The sequence below is a fragment of the Alligator mississippiensis genome, chromosome 1 (genome assembly GCF_030867095.1).
Source record: "Alligator mississippiensis isolate rAllMis1 chromosome 1, rAllMis1, whole genome shotgun sequence".
Taxonomy (NCBI): domain Eukaryota; kingdom Metazoa; phylum Chordata; order Crocodylia; family Alligatoridae; genus Alligator; species Alligator mississippiensis.
This window is the reverse complement of record NC_081824.1, coordinates 25136150-25154902: the sequence shown is the minus strand read 5'-3', so window position 1 is coordinate 25154902 and position 18753 is coordinate 25136150. Positions and strand designations below refer to the sequence as shown.

General features: G+C 48.0%; 1 protein-coding gene across 3 annotated transcripts in view; it reads right to left on the bottom strand.

Moving 5' to 3' along the window:
* The window catches only part of NBAS (NBAS subunit of NRZ tethering complex), a 385077-nt gene that overhangs the window by 298258 nt on the left and 68066 nt on the right, over positions 1-18753 (bottom strand). For all 3 annotated transcript variants that reach the window (XM_059729540.1, XM_059729533.1, XM_059729539.1), the window contains exons 14-16: positions 17042-17235; positions 14828-15085; positions 10549-10674 (exon numbers count right to left, since the gene is read on the bottom strand). In XM_059729540.1, coding sequence (XP_059585523.1) covers positions 10549-10674; positions 14828-15085; positions 17042-17235 — 578 coding nt within the window. The remainder of the gene's footprint in view (positions 1-10548; positions 10675-14827; positions 15086-17041; positions 17236-18753) is intronic.

Sequence of the window (18753 nt, the reverse complement as noted above, 5' to 3'; positions counted from 1 at the left end):
AAGGAGCGGCTCATGGGGTGGGGGCAGCTTCCGCTGCTGCTTGCACCCCAGGAGACCGGGGGGGGGGGGGGGAGGCTGTGCCCCCATATCTGCACAGCATGGGGTGGGCTGCAGCTGCAGGGTGGAGCCAACGCCAGAGCTATACTGGGCTTTTCTTGCTGGGGGCTGGGCTCGGAGCAGGCTGCAGCGGCACGGGGATGAGACTGCAGCCACCACAAATTTCTCCGCAGCTCTGCTCCCAGTCCCACCCACCACCCGGTGCTGCCCCGGCTCTTCCCAGAGCTTGGGTGGAGGTGGGACATGCAGCCGGGGCTGCACCAGGCAACAGCACAGGGCTGGGAGCAGAGCTGTGACAAAATCCGGGGTGGATGCAGCATCCTCCCAGCACCACCATAGCCTGCTATGAGCCCAGCGCCCAGCAAGAAGAGCTACGCAGCATCGGCTCCGGCTGCACCCCACAGCTGCCTCCTGGGGGCACACAATCCCCCGCCTTCCCAGAGTGCAAGCAGTGGTGGGAGCCACCCCTCCAACCCACGAGCCATGCCTCCTTCACCCCGCACCCCGGCTAGGCAGTGCCTGCCCCTGCCCCCTCCCCCACTGTGGGGGGCGTTGATCTGTGTCCTCCCCCTGCACCTTCCGACTTATCAGCTGGAGGCAGCTCTCCACGCTGCTGGCTCTGCTCCATGTTGTGCTGCAGCTGCACGCAGCACAGGCATTTATCAGCCAAATTATCATCCTCAAAGTGCCGATATTCAATATAGACAATTTCCTTCATATCACTACCAATCCAATATCAGATCGATGTATCAGTGCACCTCTAATCCTCATTTAATAGTATTTGGCTGTCTTGCTCATGGGTTGAATCTTTTGGCAAAGGACATAGTAAGTGTGAGTACAATGAAGACAATATTGGAAAACTGCAAAGCTATGGTGAAGGTATTCAACAATAATCATGTTGCTAATCAGATCTTGAAGAAATTACAGAAAGAGAAGCAGGGGAAGGAAAGTGCACTTCTATTGCCAGGAGAAATTAGATGGGACTCGGCTACAAAGCATTTACATAGTTTGCTGCGTAAAAAGAACTGTTTGCAGTGTGATTCAATAGTATCCCAAATTATTCCCATGAATATTTGGAAGCAGAGATTCTCAACAATGATGTGTTCTGGGTTTGAGTTCAAGGAGCATTCAATTTGCTATTATCAGTTCCAGGCTTTCAAGAAACCTGAAGGAGATATACCAAGCCTTTCAAATATTCCAGAGATATTCAGACACCTGTATGAAAATCTAATTGAGCTTTTGCCTTCTTCACCTCTATCCAAAAAAGTAGTAGTAGTAAAACATATGTTTACTAAGAGATCTAAGTTTTGCTCTCATCCAGTTTATCTGGCAGCAAATCTGGCAGCAAACCTTTTCGATCTTCAACGCAGAGAACATCATTTATCAGAAGATGAATCTACTACTCTTGATACAGTTATGGAAGTAGCTAAGAATGTCCCCAACACGGACAAAATAGCCGCGATGACAGACACCACCGAGTACTGCTTGGAGTAAAGACATCATTTGGCAGGCAGTAGAGAATGTCTCCTCTCACATGCTGGAAGGGAAACTATAACACCCGACCGCTGTCCAGGATTGATCTAAGGATCCTAAGCATTCCACCAACAGCAGCTTCTTGTGAACAGAACTGGAAGGCTTTCAGCTCAATCAAGACAAAAAAGAGGAATAGACTAACAAATGAATGCACCACTAAGCTTATTTCTATTTCTCAAAATCTCTTGCTTCTGGAAAAATGAGTCAGAAGCACTATTAGGAAAGTAGATGCAGTGTGATAAGTCACCCTTGCCCACAGACTCATTGGTAAAACCATCCATTAGCGAAAGAGAATGTGGTTCAATTAGTTCTGAATCAGATTTGCCTCACTCTGATTCTGAAACGGAACTAATTAAGTCAGGGGTGGGCAAAATATGGCCCACAGGCAAGATTCGGCCCGCGAGGCCATTCTATCCAGCCTGTGGGGCCCCTAAAAAAATTTGAAAAATTAGTATTTCTCTGCCCTTGGTTCCTATCAAAAATGATAGAAACCAAGGACAGTAGGGCCCAGGGGGGGCCCACCCAGCCCCACCCCCCAGCCGGCATTTCAGGGCTGGGAGCATGTGGCTGCCCCGGCATGGGAAGCTCAGGTAAGTTGATGGGGGGACCCCAGGCAAGGAAGGAGCGCGGGGCGGGGAGGAAGCGGCCCCTTCCCACCCACGCCCGGTGCCCCGCGCTGCAGCTGCTTGCAGCCTACATGGGGCAGCCTGTGCCCGCTCGACAGCCCCATGCAGGCTGCAAGCACCTACAGCGTGGGGTACTGGGCTTGAGGCAGGGAAGGGGCCGCTTCCCCCCGCCCCACGCTCAGGTTTTCCCTGAGCTTGAGGTCCCAGCTGGCCAGGGCTCTATGGAGCCGGGCCAGCCCCCCCTCCCTGCTGGTGCAGCCCAGCCCAGCTCCATGGACACCTGCCAGCCTGCGTCCCGCTTTGGGCCCCACCAGTGCTGGCCCTGGGACATGGGGACGTTGGTCCCAAGTGAATCGCCGCTCAAAATAATTGCCCGTCAATGAATTAAGTAGTGCAAGTGAATCTACAGATAGTGACAGTGAAACTGGAGGTGCAGCAATGGCCTCAGAGGAAGAGAGTTAAACTCTGTTGAAGCAGATGAGTGGACAACCATGGCATATCATGCACAGTTCTTTGGGTGTGCCAAAATTAGTGTGTCAACAGTTTTCAGTGCCTTCATTTTTTTTTCCTTAAATTTAAACAAACAATGTAAGGGAAGTACATGCTATTGTGTATTGTCTTTACATTTTTATAAGCATTCCAATAAAAATAATTTCTTTCCACAAAGCTTTGAATTTGTTTGAATATAACATTTAAACCACATTAAGTGTGCTATATTAATTTTTTTTTCCCAATCAAATATTTTAGTTCAAATACTTGTCTCTATTGGGACATAAAATTAACATGAGGATACTTCTTTAGTTTTCATAGTTTTGTAGTAGGTAGGGTCAGAAGGGACCTGAGCAGATCATCAAGTCCAACCCCCTGCCATGGCAGGAAAGAATGCTGGGGTCAACTGACCCCGGCTAGGTGATTATCTAGCCTGCTTTTGAAGACCCCAGAGTAGGAGACAGCACCACTTCCCTTGAAAGTTGGTTCCAGATCCTAGCTGCCCTAACTGTGAAGTAGCATCTCCTAATACCTAGCCCGAATCTACTCTCGGTCAAATTATGGCCGTTATTCCTCGTTACTACCAGTAGTGCTCGGGGGAACAGGAACTTTCCCATAGTATGCTGGTCCCCCCTGGCCAGTTTATAGACAGCCACCAGATCTCCTCTCAGCCTTCTCTTGTGAAGGCTGAACAGGTTCAGGTCCCATAGCCTCTCCTTGTAGGGCCTACCCTGTTGCCCCCAATCATGTGAGTGGCCCTCCTTTGGACCCTCTCAATCCTGGCCACATCCCCCCTGAAGTGTGGCGCCCAGAACTGGACACAGTACTCCAACTGCAGCCTGACCAGTGTCGAATAGAGGGGGAGGATCACCTCCTTGGACCTGCTTGAGACGCATCTGTGGATGCATGACAAGGTATGGTTGGCCTTCCTGACCGCATCCCCACACTGGCGGCCCATGTTCATTTTGGAATCAATAATGACACACACACACCCACATATATATACAGACACACACGTGTACGTGTGTGTGTGTGTACACTATATCTAGAGAGAAAGAGACACACACACACACACACACACACACAGTAAAAGCTTTGTTATCCGGCACCCACGGGGAATGCAGGGTGCCGGATAACAGAATATGCTGGTTAACTGAGCGGCCAGAACAGGCGTCTTTGCCTGTTTGGGCCACCACCTCTCCCACAGTGTTGCCACCCCTCCCAAGGGCCCTGAGGGACAGGGAGGGGGGCCCCATGCAAGCTGCTATGCCCTGGGCTGTGGGAGCTTGGCAGAACCAGAAGTGTCACGGTGGGCACTTCCAGTTTCCTTTTCCCTTATAAGCCAGCATGTCAATTAATAGAGCATGCTGGCTTGCACTTCCGGTTTCCTTTTCCCTTACAAGCCAGCATGTCAATTAATAGAGCATGCTGGCTTGTAAGGTGCCGGATAGCACAGGTTTTATTGTGTGTATATATATTAGTTACACACACACACACACACACACACACACACTAGGGCTGTGCAAAATTTTAGTGGCCGTTTCGTTTCATTTTCGGACATTTCCACTGTCAAAATACCAAATCTGAAATGAAACAGAAGGCTCCGAGACAGGTCCGAAACGAAACAGATCTATCCGAAACGCTTCGGAAATGTTTTGGAGGTGGGCTTGCAAGGAAAGAGAAACTAAGAGGGGGCGAGGGGGAACTGCTCTGATACTGACATCTGTAGCTGGCCAGTGACAATGATCTGTCTCTGAGGTCCCTTCCAATCCCAGTCCTTTGGGGGAGGGACAGAGAACCACCATAAAAGGCTGCTTGTGAACTGCTCTCTGCTATTTTGCAGCTGCATCTGTGTCTGTGTAGCAGCAGAAGCAGCAGCAGAGAGCAGCATCTGTAAGCTTATAGCTTGATAGTGCATCCCTACCAAGTAATAACCAATCCTTTCCTATTTACCTTTGCTCACCCTCCCTATTGCTATCCCTTGCGACTTTCTTCCCCAAAAATCCTGCTATTTGTTCTTCTTCTTTTTTCCACCCCGTAAACAAAGAGAAAGCAGTATCTTGCCTGGCAGTGTCTCATCATTGCGTACTGCAGAAAAGTACTACACATACATTACACACACACACAGACACTTTTTTTCTAGCACACGAAACATGAAGCATGCTGGAAAGGCAGGTGCCAGGTCTTCTGGGGCAGAGGGAGAGCTGTAAGCCCCCCCTCCCCCAAACTAAGATGCGCCCTCTTCCCTAGCACCAGCAGGCATAAGGCTTCTGATGCTAGTGGCAGCAAGGAGGTGGGACCAGTGCCTGCATCTGCACCCCCCTCCAATAACACCAGCCATAATAATAACCCCCAGCACCACCAGCATGATAAGCAGCACCAGCATATCACTGACAGTCTTCTCCACCCCCATGTCAGTTCCCAGCCTGAGCCTTCCAGTGCCAGAGGAGAAGCTGGATCTGGAAGCAAGGGGCCTGAGCGCCCTAGCAAAAGAAATTCTGGGGACTGAGGAGGAATCTGAGTTTGTTCTCCATGCCCCTCCAAGTTCCCTTAGAGTCAGGTCTCCATCCCTGGAAGGCACTTCGGAGGAGGTGGACATTGAAGTTGTGGAGGCAAGTGGCTCAGCTGAGTCAACTCCTCCTGTTGTTGTCCCTCTGACTGCTGAGAAGGGGGTTCAGGCAGGATCTGCACCTGCACCCCAGAAGCAAGGGGGCAGTGTGGTATCATTTTGAGTTGGCAGATGATCCCACATATGCTATCTCCCTGCACTGCTAATTTAAGACCAGCCAGGGCAAAGAGGTGAAACACTTCAGCACCACAGGGATCCTGATGCATCTCAGGAAGCACCACCCCCTTGCCCTTGCTCCTCCTCAGCCTGGCACCACTGGAAGCATGCCCAAAAAGAAGCCCCTGCCTTGTTCCAAAGCCCCCATTCTCCCAAAGCAGAGGCAGGCCACCCTGAAACAGTGGGACAGAGAACAGAAAGGCAAGCAAAATCACCCAAAGCACTGGGGAAATGATTGCTCTGGATGGCCAGCCCTTCTCCCTAGTTAAGCGGCCAGGGTTCAGGAGGCTTATGGTGATTGTGGCCCCATCCTACCAAGTGCCCACATGCACCACCTTCAGCAGGATGGTGGTATTCTCCCTGTATGAGGCATGCAAGGAGTACTAGAGGGAAAGGCTGCGCAAGGCAGGTCCGCAGACATCTGGAGCAGCTGAGGTGGAGATCATACCTACCTCTCCCTCACAAGGCACTGGTGCCATCAGTCAGGCCATCAGTGGGCTCTCCTTTAAGCTGAGGTGATGGATGAGTCCCACATGGCAACCGAGATCACGGTGGCCATGAACCGCATAGTCACCAACAATGGGGCCAATACGGGCCTGCATAGTCACCGACAATGGGGCCAATATGGTCAAGGCGGTCTGTGTGGCACACAAGTTCCACCTCAGAGTCAGGGACGCCTTGGAGGGGGACAGGGCTCCCGGTGATAGCACTATCACAACCAGCCAGCACATTTCGAAATGCAGGAAGGTGGCGAGCTACTTCCACTGGAGCATCATGGGAGTCAAGATGCTGCGGGACAAACAGGCAGAGCTGAGCATCCTGCGGCACAAAATCATCCAGGATGTGAAGACTCGGTGGAACTCCACATACCTGATCCTCAAAAGGCTAGTGGAGCAACAGAAGGCCATGCATGCGATGGCCTTGCTCAGGGAGATTGGGATCATTAGCGCGCTTAACAGAACATCGTGGGATACCATCTCCCACATCTTGGTGGTCCTCAAGCTGTTCCTGGAGGCCACCGAGACCATCAGCACTGGCGATGCCCTCCTTAGCCAAGTGATCCACATAGCAAGGGAACTTGAGAACCAAATGGAGAAGTTCCAAGAGATAGATGTTTCTGGCTGGGGCTAGCCACTGTCACCAGGCATGCAGGCACTGGTGAAGCAGCTGAGGGAGGAAATCAAGAAATGGCTGGGTCTGTTGTGGTCCAATATGGTACACATGCTGGTGGCCATGCGCGACCCAAGGGTGAAGGGGAGCATATGCGGCAGCAAAACCCTGGATCACTAGATGGAGGTGCTAGTGAACAGAGTCTGGGAGGCAGAAGGACACAAGCGGGGGGACATGGAAGAGGCACTTTCCTGTGTCAGCACCCAGCAGCAGCCAGTCTCTTCCACAACAGCTGCTGCCAATGTGGGCCAAAGGCATTACTTCAAGGGCGGGGTCCAGAGGCACCAGACCCCAGCCTCGGGCTGGTACTGCAGAGGCCTCAGTGGCTACCTATTTTTGCGAGGGTGTGGAGCCACTGGACTGCAACTCCTTGGCCTTTTGGGCAACCCATAGCCAGATGTGGCAGGATCTGGCCAGTTGCCCGGGAACACCTTTCCTGTCCACCGACCAGTGTTCCAAGTGAGAGGGTGTTCAGCAATTCTGGGGATGTTGTGACACCCCACTGCACCTGCTTGGATCCTGCTCTGGTGGAGGTGAACCTCCCACTGCTGGGAGGGCAGGGGGCCTGAGCTCCACATGCATATGGAGTGAATGCTACCCTCCTCACTCCGTCTGCACCTATTTCCTTTTTATTTTTTTAAACCAGTTAAAGTCCCGCTGTCAGAGCTGGAGGCAGCACTCACTGCATCCAGCCAGCAGGGGAAAAACATCTCCCTGCTGAGCACCCATGCCAAAATGAACTTGGAGGTATGAGCTAGGGCTATGAGGAAGGAGGAGGCCTCAGGTCCTGGACGTGACCTTAAACTGCACCCTACCAGGGTTGGGAGCCCTAGTGGGACTGCCAGTGATGCAGCAGCCTCCAGGAAATGCCAGGATCAAGGACCTCCCTGATGAAAGGCGGGTAGGAGGCACCGTATAACCTCCAGCCACTACACACATGCACAGTCCTGGCTAGAGAAAGTCCAGACCTGTAAGATCTTTGAAAGGTCTGAGGCTTACTGGTTGCAGTGGAGGTGAGAGTGAGAACAGGGGCTACCACCCCTGCAATTTTCATCCCGCTGCACCTTAACACACACACACACACACACACACACACACACGCGCGCGCGCGCGCATGCCATGAATTTTGCTTTCAGCAGTTTGAGGTGCAGTTTCCCAGAAACCTTTGCACCCGTCTCCTTGAAACTTGACACGCTTCATGGCCTCAGAAGGGGCCTGCAAGTTTCATCCAAATCAGGCAAGAAATAACAAAGTTATAGGCAGTTTTGTGATTCCCCATGATAGCCTATGGCCAAAACACCAAAACAGTGTTCAAATTCCAAAACAGTTTCAAAACAGTTTAGGCCAAAACAAAAAGGGATGACAATCCGAAACACTGAAACGAATCACTGCCCTCCAAAACGGCAAATTCAAACTGAAATGAAACAGCCATTTCGCACAGCCCTAATATAGACGCACACAGACATGCACAGACAGACAGACAGACAGACAGACAGACAGACAGACAGACAGACAGACAGACAGACAGACAGACAGACAGACAGACAGACAGACAGACACACACACACACACACACATATACTAGCCTATTGCCCATCAAGAAAAACAGAGAGGGTGGAGAGATAGGTGGGGATGGAATGCTGCCACCCACCACCCTGCACTGCCATCCCAGGCCATCCCTGCTGTTGCCTATCATGACTGACAGGGGGCAGGGGCGGGCAGGGATGGAGCACCACCACCCAGAGCCTCATGGTGTCATCGGTCCGCCTCTGGCCCCACGTGCCCCTGCCCGCATCCAGCCCCATGCGCCAGAGTGAAGGGGGGGGGGGGGGGCAATGCTGCACTGCCAGCAACAATCACCACCATCATGGTAGGGATGGAGCCCCATGTCCAGCCCCATTCCCCTCAGCCCCCGCCTCCTGCTGCATCGGGGCAGGGCCCGCTCCCCCCAGTTTGGGTCAGGCCCTGTTTCTCCCCTACCATGCTTGGGTTCGCCTGGGCTGCCTGCCTCCCCTCCCCATGAATGACAGGGGATGGGCAGGGATGGAGCACTGCCACCCACCACCCTGAGCTGCCGCTATGTCTCTGGGGGGGGAGCCGAGCTTGCCCTGCCATCCCCTCCACCCCCCTCCAAGGAGCAGGGCAGGACAGGGGGCTAATGCCAGCCACTGCCTCAAGCCAGGGGGAGGGGGTGAGGCCAAAACTGCTGGCCTCATTCCCCATCTCTGTCTGCTCCATTGCCATCATCATGGCGGCATGTTGCCGCCGCTGCCTCCTGTCCCGAACACTCTTGGAGCACTCTGATTGGTTGTTTCAGACAACCAGTCACAGTGTGAATAAAGCACTGCAGACAGATAGACAGACAGACAGACAAAGGCTCACACACACACACATACACACGCGTGCGCATGCGTATGTAGTGAGGTTTCATTTTCATCACAGGAAAAAACGGATTTGGGGGTTTTAAATCAGAGAATTTAGGAGTTTTAAACAGAGAAAATCAGGATCCCTCTTGATGATCAGGAACCAGCTAACACTTGTTATGGAATGGGGTACAGACATACTTACCAACTGAACTGCTTCAAAGTGTCACTGATTTGGAACTGGTTCATACATGCATGAACTGTGGCTTTGACACCAATGGATGGGAGTGAGTACTCAGCCCAGTATGCTTCAAAGCAGACAAGTGCAGGGAGGGGAAGTGCTTGCACCCATGCTTTGGGGATCCCAGGCAGTGGCTGACCTGTAGCTGGGGGCACTTTTACTTTTCTGATTCCCATTCTCTCCTAAACATGAGTTAAACTTCAATAACCTGCAACATGCTTGCCTGACTTGGACGGGGGTGGAGGGGGAGGGTGGAAAGCATATGTCTGGATCCCATGGGGTTGGGGGGAGAGACAGGGTACATAATGGGTGGCTGTGGTCAAGTAAAGAGGGAGGATACAGCTGGTTGTTAAAAAAAACAAAACAAAAAACAGCTTTTACTGAACAAGCAGTGCAAGGTCACTCATTGATAAAATGTACTCACAAAGGAGGAAAAGGGGAACAGTAGAGGTCTGGCTGCAAACCAAAGCAACCAGCTACAGCAGTGGGGAAGGAGGGGCTGTTGAGGAACAGTGAACTGGTTCAACACAGTGCTTGATTATACAAGTACACTTTTGAACTATTCCAGCTGGCTTTAAACTGGCTTAACAGGATTGTATAAATCCATCTCACTATCAGGTTTAAACCACATTTAAACCAATCGAAGTATTATACACACCCACACCCACAAAGTATTATTTCATAATATGTAGATGATTTACTACATTATGAAGTATTTTGATAGGAAATCTGTGATTAACAGTTCAAAAGAGAAGAGTTACCAGTACAGTTTTATTTTGCAATCGCCATTAAAACTAATCCAGCACCAGCATTTAAATTTTCAAATGATCTAAGGTTCATATGTGAATGATCCCATGATATGGTCATTTTTTTCTACTAAGTGCACAAGAGAACATAAAAGCATTTTCTTTTTCCAGATCCAGGAAACATACTGAATCGTATTGTGATGCTATACCTGTGTGAGACTAAATCCAAGGTTTTTTAAACTTTCCCTTTCTTACATGGATTGGAGGGAGAGGGGGAGAAGGCAATATTTCTTAAGAGCTATCATTAACTATATTTGCTTTTTTCGTCTGTTAAAACCTAATTGCTGAAATATTGATTACAAAGAACTAAAAACTATTTTTATGTGAACTTACAGTGACAACCAAAGTGAAGATTTTCATCGACTTGGGAGTTTCAGATCAAGCCCTTAGTTAATTTACAAGTTCAGTCCCTTACATATCATGTGAAATACATCCTCAAAGACAAGATAAAATAATACCCTTCAATTTAAAAACATACCAGGTAGTCTTGAATAGAAGCAATATTTACAGTTGATTTCCTCCACTGTCTTTGATATACAAGATCAGAATCAAGGCCATATGTTTGAGCCAAAGATAAAGCTTCTCCGTATTCTTCATTATCAATCTAAATCAAAGGACATGAAAATAAGCATGAGCGATGGATGCAGATATGTTTAGTTATTCATTTTCTATGTTGACTCAGTTATTCAGTTTACATATATAAAGAAGTTACCATATTTTCTCATGCACAACAACCCCCTCTCCCCCTCCCCCCCCAAATAAAACGTACACCTTGATCTTGGAAGACAGAATATACAGAGAAAAAGATGTTTCCAGAGTCACAGCCAACTGTATGACAGGGTTAGTGCTTCTGGGAACACAGCCTGTCCAGGAAGTTCCTGGTACCAGATGCCTCACCCAGACTCTCCTTGGATGACACAATTCCTGGACAGTATGTTTCCAAGAGGTCTTACTCTGTGTCACACAAGATTAGGTCCCAGATACTGACATGGGCAGTAGCAAGATTGTTAGCTCTTTACTATAAGTAATTCTTTATATAAATTCCTGTTGTACGCTGTTGTTTTCAAATCACAAGCCTCATCAGGATGCTATAAGCAAGTCACTGCTTCAGTCACAAAATATATTGCTTAGCCATACCTAGAGGCTGTGTACACATGTTCAAATAATCTGGAAGCATTCTCTTAGGTCTATTCTCATGATAGAAAAATTTACCCAGAGACACCTGAACAGACATTTGAATGCAGAGCCACTGAAGAGCAGGAAGCTGGCAGGGCTGATGCTGTGCAGCCAGGGGGCCCCTATGCATACATCTCAGCTTGTTCTGCAGGTTCCTAAGTCTGCCTGGTAACAAATGGTAGCAGTGCATAGGGCAGCCCTCATTGGCTGTCCCACAATGATCAGTGTCTTCTGGAAGTGCAATGTGAGGTTGTGAAGTGAGTATGTTTTGCTCTGGAGCAGCACTGTCCAGTGAGCAATACACTGTCTCACTGGGGGGATAGGGAGGGAGAGGGGTCAAGGCACCCTGGAAAGCTGGAAGATTATGCTGTGACTTCTCTCAGAAGACAACAGGTACAGAAACTCCCAGGAGAGTGAATTAACCCTGGTTGTTCCCAAGTTATTTTCCTCCTGTAGCTACCATTTCTGCTCTGGGAGAAAAATCCTGAATATTTGTACACTTATGGTGTATGCTAGAAAAGCAGCAACTCTCCCAGAAGAAACTGAACACATGTATGTAGACTATAGCTACGAGAGGGTTAACACAGGACTCTTCCATCTTGAGAGCCATTTTGGCAGCTGCATGATATGCACCATGTCTTCAGGTGTGCTTCCTAGCAAAAGAAAGCACTTCCCTGCTTAAAACATACACCCCAGTTTGTGGGGGTCCGATTTTGGGGGAAAACAGTGTATGTGAGAAAATACGATACTTTAACAGAAAGACAGGACAATTAAATACGAAAGAAAAAGCATGACTAAAAAAGCTAGTTCTCCACAGACACTTGCAGTAGGACAGGAAAAGTTCCATGTACCTCAAATATCAAATACACTGTGGCTCATTAAAAGACTAACACACTTGCAAGAGTAAGGCTCAGTTGAACCAATGTGACAGACACCAATTAGGGTGTAAAAAACAGGCTTGGCCAGGTTACCATTACGTAAGCCTATAGGCAAGACAGACATGTGTGTGGATGGTTTGAAAGCCTTTTCTCCCCACCTTCAAATGCTTTGTTCCTACTGTTAAACAACAATGTACCATTTGCTTTAAGAAGGCAATACTGTCACTGTATTCTAAAGGTCATGGATGCCAAAAAAAGAAGAGATACTTGAATTCAGTTAGCTCCACCAGGTAAGCACAGTGGATACGGAGGGTATTGTAGCACGGGTCCTAATGAAGAGCTATACAGTATGGTCTTCCTGCCAGCAAACCTGAATATGCACACACACAAAGCCATTCTCCAGTCACAGAACCCTCAGATCTTCCAGGGCTGAGTTATTCCTCTGATGTCAAGCAGAATAAGACTTCTGCCACCACCCAACAGCTGTGCCTTCAGCCAACTACTGTGATCTATTCCAGTGAGCATGTTCCTAACATTTACTTTGCACTTGAAAGGTCCAGCTGCTGTAGCAGAGCCACATGGAATCACCAACAATGCACAGGTGTGCATGCACTCAGGCAGCTTAGCAGTACCTGCTACCGTTTATCACCAAAAGTAGGTTAGTGAAGACACAGCCTAAGTGAGAATACTGGGTGGTTTCATTTACATATTTTTAAAGGTTCTCTCAACTTCTAAGCATCTCAAGTGATGGTGCTTACTACCATTCACTGGTCTCATGTAGGTCAAATATTTTCTTCTCAATGATCTTTTAAAAACTTCACATTTAAAATACAGTAATTCAGATCCTCTGTTTTCACAGTTTTAAAAATGAGCCTTAAGGCTATATAGACATAACAGACAGTCTTGTACTGTCGCAGGGCACCTCAGTGCTCCTGCTCCTAGAGAGGAGAAACTGCCAGGGAGAGAGACAGAGCCCTGGCATGTCATAACGAGCCCAGCTGAGGGTTGCCAGGGTAACAAGCGCAGCTGCGGGTTGCCGGAGCAACCAAGGGGAGCCAGCTGCCTGTAGGGGGCAGGGCCTGGCCCTTATAAAGCCCAGGGCTGAGGCCAGGCTGGTAGTTCCCCGAGCTGGAGAGGCAGGAGCTCCCTCGGCCGAGAGATGGGTAGAAGCCTGATGGCCAGTACAGCTCATGAGCGCTCCGAAGGTTGGAGTAATGGTGCTAGGTTATAGCCAGGTGGCTTACTTTGTAGTGGCTAGGTGCCATAGGTTTTAGTTGTAGCCAGGAGGCTTGCAGTATATTTTGTGATTGTTTATTACACCGGAGGCTTGGGTGAGGCTGTAGGGGTTGGAGGAGGCCTCACAGGGACCCCATAGGGGTGGGGTGCCCTGGCGCCAGTGAGGGCGCAGTCTAGCGCCAGGAGGGCACATTAGCCTCATAGTTACCCCAGTGGTATGGGGACCCCAGTGCCAGTGCAGGCGCAGCGCCAGTGCAGGCACAACTGGCAGTGAGGAGCGCAACCAGTGGGTTGTGGACGGGGGGGACAGACCCCGGGTTGTGTGTGGGGTACGTAGACCCCAGCCCCAGAGAGAGGGGCTATTTTATTGGGAAGCCCAAGGTGGGCACGGCAAGCCCCAAAGAGGGGGAGCGCCATATTGGACTATTGAGAAGCCCAAGGTGGGCACAGCGAGCCCCAAAGAGGGGGAGCACCATATTGGGCTATTGAGAAGCCCAAGGTGGGTACGGCGAGCCCCAAAGAGGGGAAGCGCCATACTGGACTATTGAGAAGCCCAAGGTGGGCGCGGTGAGCCCCAAAGAGGGGGAGCGCCATATTAGGAAGCCCAGGATGGGCGCAGCAGACGCCAGCAAGGGCGTCACTTGCGGGGTGCATAGACCCCAGCTCCAAGGAGGGGAGATTACTGAGGAGCCCGAGAGGGGCGATTACAGAGAAGCCCAGGACTGGCGCAGTAGACCCGGGTGAAGGCTAGCACTACAGAAAAACCCAGGACAGGGGCAGGGTGCTGCGGTGGACCCAAACCAAAGGGGTTGGCAGGGCAGCGCCCCAGGGGAAGGGCAAGGTGCTGCGGTTGTCCCCGGCAAAAGGGGATAGTAGCGTGGTGAGCCCGTACCAGAGAGGGTAGTGGTGCGGTGGGCCTAAAAGACCGGTGGATCGAGAGGACGTCCCAGAGGGGACTAGCCTATCGTAGAGAAGGCCCAAGAGTGGGCTAGATTATAGAAGAAGAGCCTGGGAAGCGGGCGTGCAGACGCACCAGCGTCTATTACATCTGCGAGGCTTGGGGCATGGTATTAGGGGTGGTAGGAGCCACGCGTAGCCCATAAGGCTAGGGTGCCTGGGGAGCACCCATTATACCGGGAGACCACAGGAGTCCGGAAGAACCGCGGGGACAGAGGTCCCGAGTAGCCGTGCCCAGGGAGTCATAGGCAGCCTCCCAACTGTATACAAACATCAAAGACGTGGCGGGCGAGAATAAGAGGGTGCCTTGGGCCGGCCTTGACACGGAGCGAGGGACCTCAAGGAGACCATAGCCCTCCCGAAGGACCCCGCCATGACACGTACAAATAGAGACAACTAGATTCTTTTAGGAATAGAGGAAAAGAGTTAACAGAAAGATGGTCTTTCAAACCAAAGGAAAATATACTTCATTAATGTTACTCTTTGGCTTTACCTTTTCCACATGCTCACCTTTCTCTGATAGAGCTCCTCTGGAGTTGTAGATCTCAAACTTACAAGGCGGTAATTCTTTGTAATAGTTCGTGGACGTTTCCGCGGAGGAGCGAAACGTTCCATTTCTGTCACAAAGTACAGGCCTTGTTTCAGGTAACCAAAGTACCTGGCCTTAGCAGAAATTCCATCATCCGGGTCAGAGTCATCTTCACCCTCATCTTCATCCCCAGGCCTGCTTTCCAAACGTAACCTCTTTGAAACCAGTTTTATCTCACACTATGTAAAAAACAAAGAATAAGCAGGGCAATATACAGCTGCTACATTGCTCAAATTTTGTGAGAGATGCTATTCCTCTTCTGTGGACATGCATACCTTTAAAACCTTAGTTTTGTACCTGTGTTTTATAGTTCTGGAAGCACTGTTAGATCACCAGGTCCCATTGACAAAACAAGTGGATGGGAAGATCTTCATTAATCTCAAGGGACTATCAATGAGACCCTTTGTATCCTAACCATTCAATACTTGATAGAACTATGCAGCAATCCACAACTGTTTTAAATACAGAAAAATCAGGGTGGCTAAGACTAAGTTAAGTAGTATGCAAACTTAAAAAGATAAATTTATTTTTGGAATGTCTATCAGCATACTAAGGTTCTCTCAAATGAATGGAATACCCAAAAGATAAAAAATTTCCACAGAAATATGATTTCATAGATATACAAGCTTTTTTTTTGTATATAATGTGATCACATTGTTCTGAGCCAAGCATTAGCAATACATTTGATAAAAATTAAAAGCATAATAATGTAATCTAAAGGCCTACTTCAAGACATGCTATAACAGTTTTGTAGGCAAAGTGAAGAAACAAAGTGAAACGAAACGGTTCTGCAGAACAATTCTGGGGTACAGGCTTTTCTGCCATACTTTAAAATTACTGGGGGGGAAAAAAACCTTAAAAGAACACTTTGTGCAGCTAGCTGGTAGCTTCTTTTCTTTAAAGATAAAGGACAATTTTATTCTTTACTTTAAAACATCTCCATTATATAGTAGACTACTAGGTAAATTAAAGTTTCATTTCAGAAAAAGGAGGGAGATTTGCAGTATTTTTCACACAATATTTAATACATCCAGTCATTAGCTGCACTCGGCCTGCAGTACCACTTGAAAACTTTCTTGTTACTGAACATATCACAGATCGAAAAAGGACTAGAGATTAGATTTTTCTTGCTCTGAATTACAATAATTTGAGAGGTTGTTTCTTTAAAAATAGCACAAAATTAAAGCATCTAAACAAACTAAACGACCAGGAAATCTACTACAAATTAAGGTACAGACTACATCAATCAACTAGGGTAAAATTAATATCAAATTATATCCATATATGCTTTTATGATATAATCATTATATGGGCAAGCTTTTGTAACAATACAACTATAGAAAACTATTGCAAATTTAAGCTTGTTTCAGTAAGTGTTAGAGGCTCCTGGAACACATTAAAAGTTATGGCATGAGAGACATTCTTTGAATTAATGGAGCCATAAAAAGGCAAATCAGCCACAAAAATATGCGGAATCTGTTTTTGACTGGTTTCTATGACACCATAATTTGAGCAAGTGGCATCCCCCAACATCCCAATGCTAACAATCAGCTGATTTTCAGCATTAGGATCTGGGCAGTGCCTAGTCTAGAACCACCCCGGAGGCTGCCCCAATGCTGACAATTGCTGATTGCTGGCACTGACACATTTGCTGCCTTTGCACTGCAGTCCTGACAAGACTTCAGGGCAAGGCTCTTTAAGATGCTGAGTCCCAGCAATTTTCCAAGGAAAGGTACCCTAATGTCAGGCTCAGGGTGTCCCAGACCTTTGAAAAAGCAGGTGTGCAGCTGAATACCCCCTGATTTTTTAAAGTTCCCTAAGCCTTTATGAATATTGAAGAATAAAGGAAGCATGCAATTCAAGCATGGATCTAGAGCTATTTTGATCATTTGAAAAATGCTTATCTTTCACTATTTAGGATAGACAAACCTTCAAAATCCATGCTGTATCACTCTTCACTCTTTGTAAAAGCAGTGAAATTGTAATACAAGATTTCATTAAAGAATTTGCTGTTGGGGTGGGAAAGATTATCTTCAGCTAGAACGTTGGGTCATGCACAGAAAGAAAACAAAAATGTGGAAGGATTTATTTTACTCCAATAAATATACTGAAAATACTGAAGAGTACTTTATTACCTCCAAGCTTAGAAATCCTCCATCATGAGTAGAAGTGACCTGCGGAGAACTTTCAAACCATTCACATGATTTCCCCAATAGGTTTTTTAATGTTTTCACAGATGACACTGTCAAAGCACCAGAGCAACGAGCCAGTATCACAGCATTTTCTGCCCACCAGTTTACATCTATCAGTGGATAATAGGATTCTTTATCTAAAGGAAGAAGAGGCAAATAAATAAATAAACGAAACCCAATCTTAAAAGCAAAACAAAGGCTGAATGGACTTCAATTATTTAAGAGATTTCATTTGATGATCCAACTTAATGAACATACCCCATCAGTCTCGCATACAACTTCGCCTCACTAAGTTTCTATTTTATAGCAATGATATTTTAATTAAAGTCACCTCTATATTATCTAAAAGGAAGCTGAATAATTACAGCTATTGATGCAACTCCATTACTTTTTAAATATTGCCTGAAAAAAAAATCTACAGCAAACCAATTTACTTGCACAGAGCATGACAGGGTTTAAACATTTAATAAAGTTTGGTTCAGTGTTCCTCAGGCTAGGTTTGAGACAATCTCTTTGGCAAATGCATACAGACTATTGATTGGATCCAGAAGCTGCATCAAACCAGAGGGTAGGTCACAACTGAAAATAGAGCATCTAGAGAACCACCCTCCACCCCAGGAAAAAGTAGTTACAAAGAAGGAACTTAGAAGCTATTTATAAGCATAATTCCATTTTGTCAGAAGCTATTTGCTTCTGCAGTCAGATGCCAGCTGCAAGGGTATAAAGTCATCACATGTCATCCAAACGATGAGTATACATGTGTTGACTCAATTCTTCCTGAAAGCATGCACATTCCAGGAAAAAAGATCTTCCCAGTGTCAACATGGAAGACCTCCCTTATTCACCTGTGAATGAACACTTGTACAACCCCCTACCCAGTCCACACCAGGAGTGAAGGAATAGGGCAATGCTCCCTGAGCTTCCCCAAATTAGGTATCACCCAGCTTGGGTAATGGGCATTGCCCTGCTCTCCTCCTTCCCTCCCAAACTGATCCAAAAGGGGAAGGATGCATCTACCACTGTTCCCTCCCTCTTCCACAAGGCAGGCACAGGCAGTACCCAGGTTACGGGCTTTGCCTTGCTGCTCTCTCCCCTCTTGGAGGCCATGAGTGGAGCAGAAATGCCCCATACTGCTCCCAGACCTCAGTCTGGGGAAGGCACAGGCAGGCTTTCCCTGCCACTCCATGCCCCCCAGGGTCTGGTAGGAATGGAGCAGCTACTGCTGCCCATGCCTTCCTCAGACCAGATTAACCTGGTCTGGGGAAGGGACAGACAGCAAGAGAGAGGGGGCAACTATAGGATGAACACAACACCTCTATACTTCTTCTCTCAAAGATCGCTAGTGGTGGAATGTCTCAAGAGGAGAAAAGAACACCTATTCATGGCCCAAGCATATTTAGAAACCTTTCAGGGGCAAACATTAATTACACTGAAATAAAACCCTGCCGGATGCAGGTTGCAACAAGGGAAAAGTAAACAGTATATCTGAAAGAGCTTTCCAACTATGAGGGTAATTCAGCACTGCAGTAGATTACCAAGAGAGGTTATACAATCTCCATCACTAGAGGCTTTTTAATGCAGATGGGGACACATTTGTCTAGAATGGGAAATGATTAAACAAAGATAAACCTGTCTTGAGCAAGGGGGTGCAATTA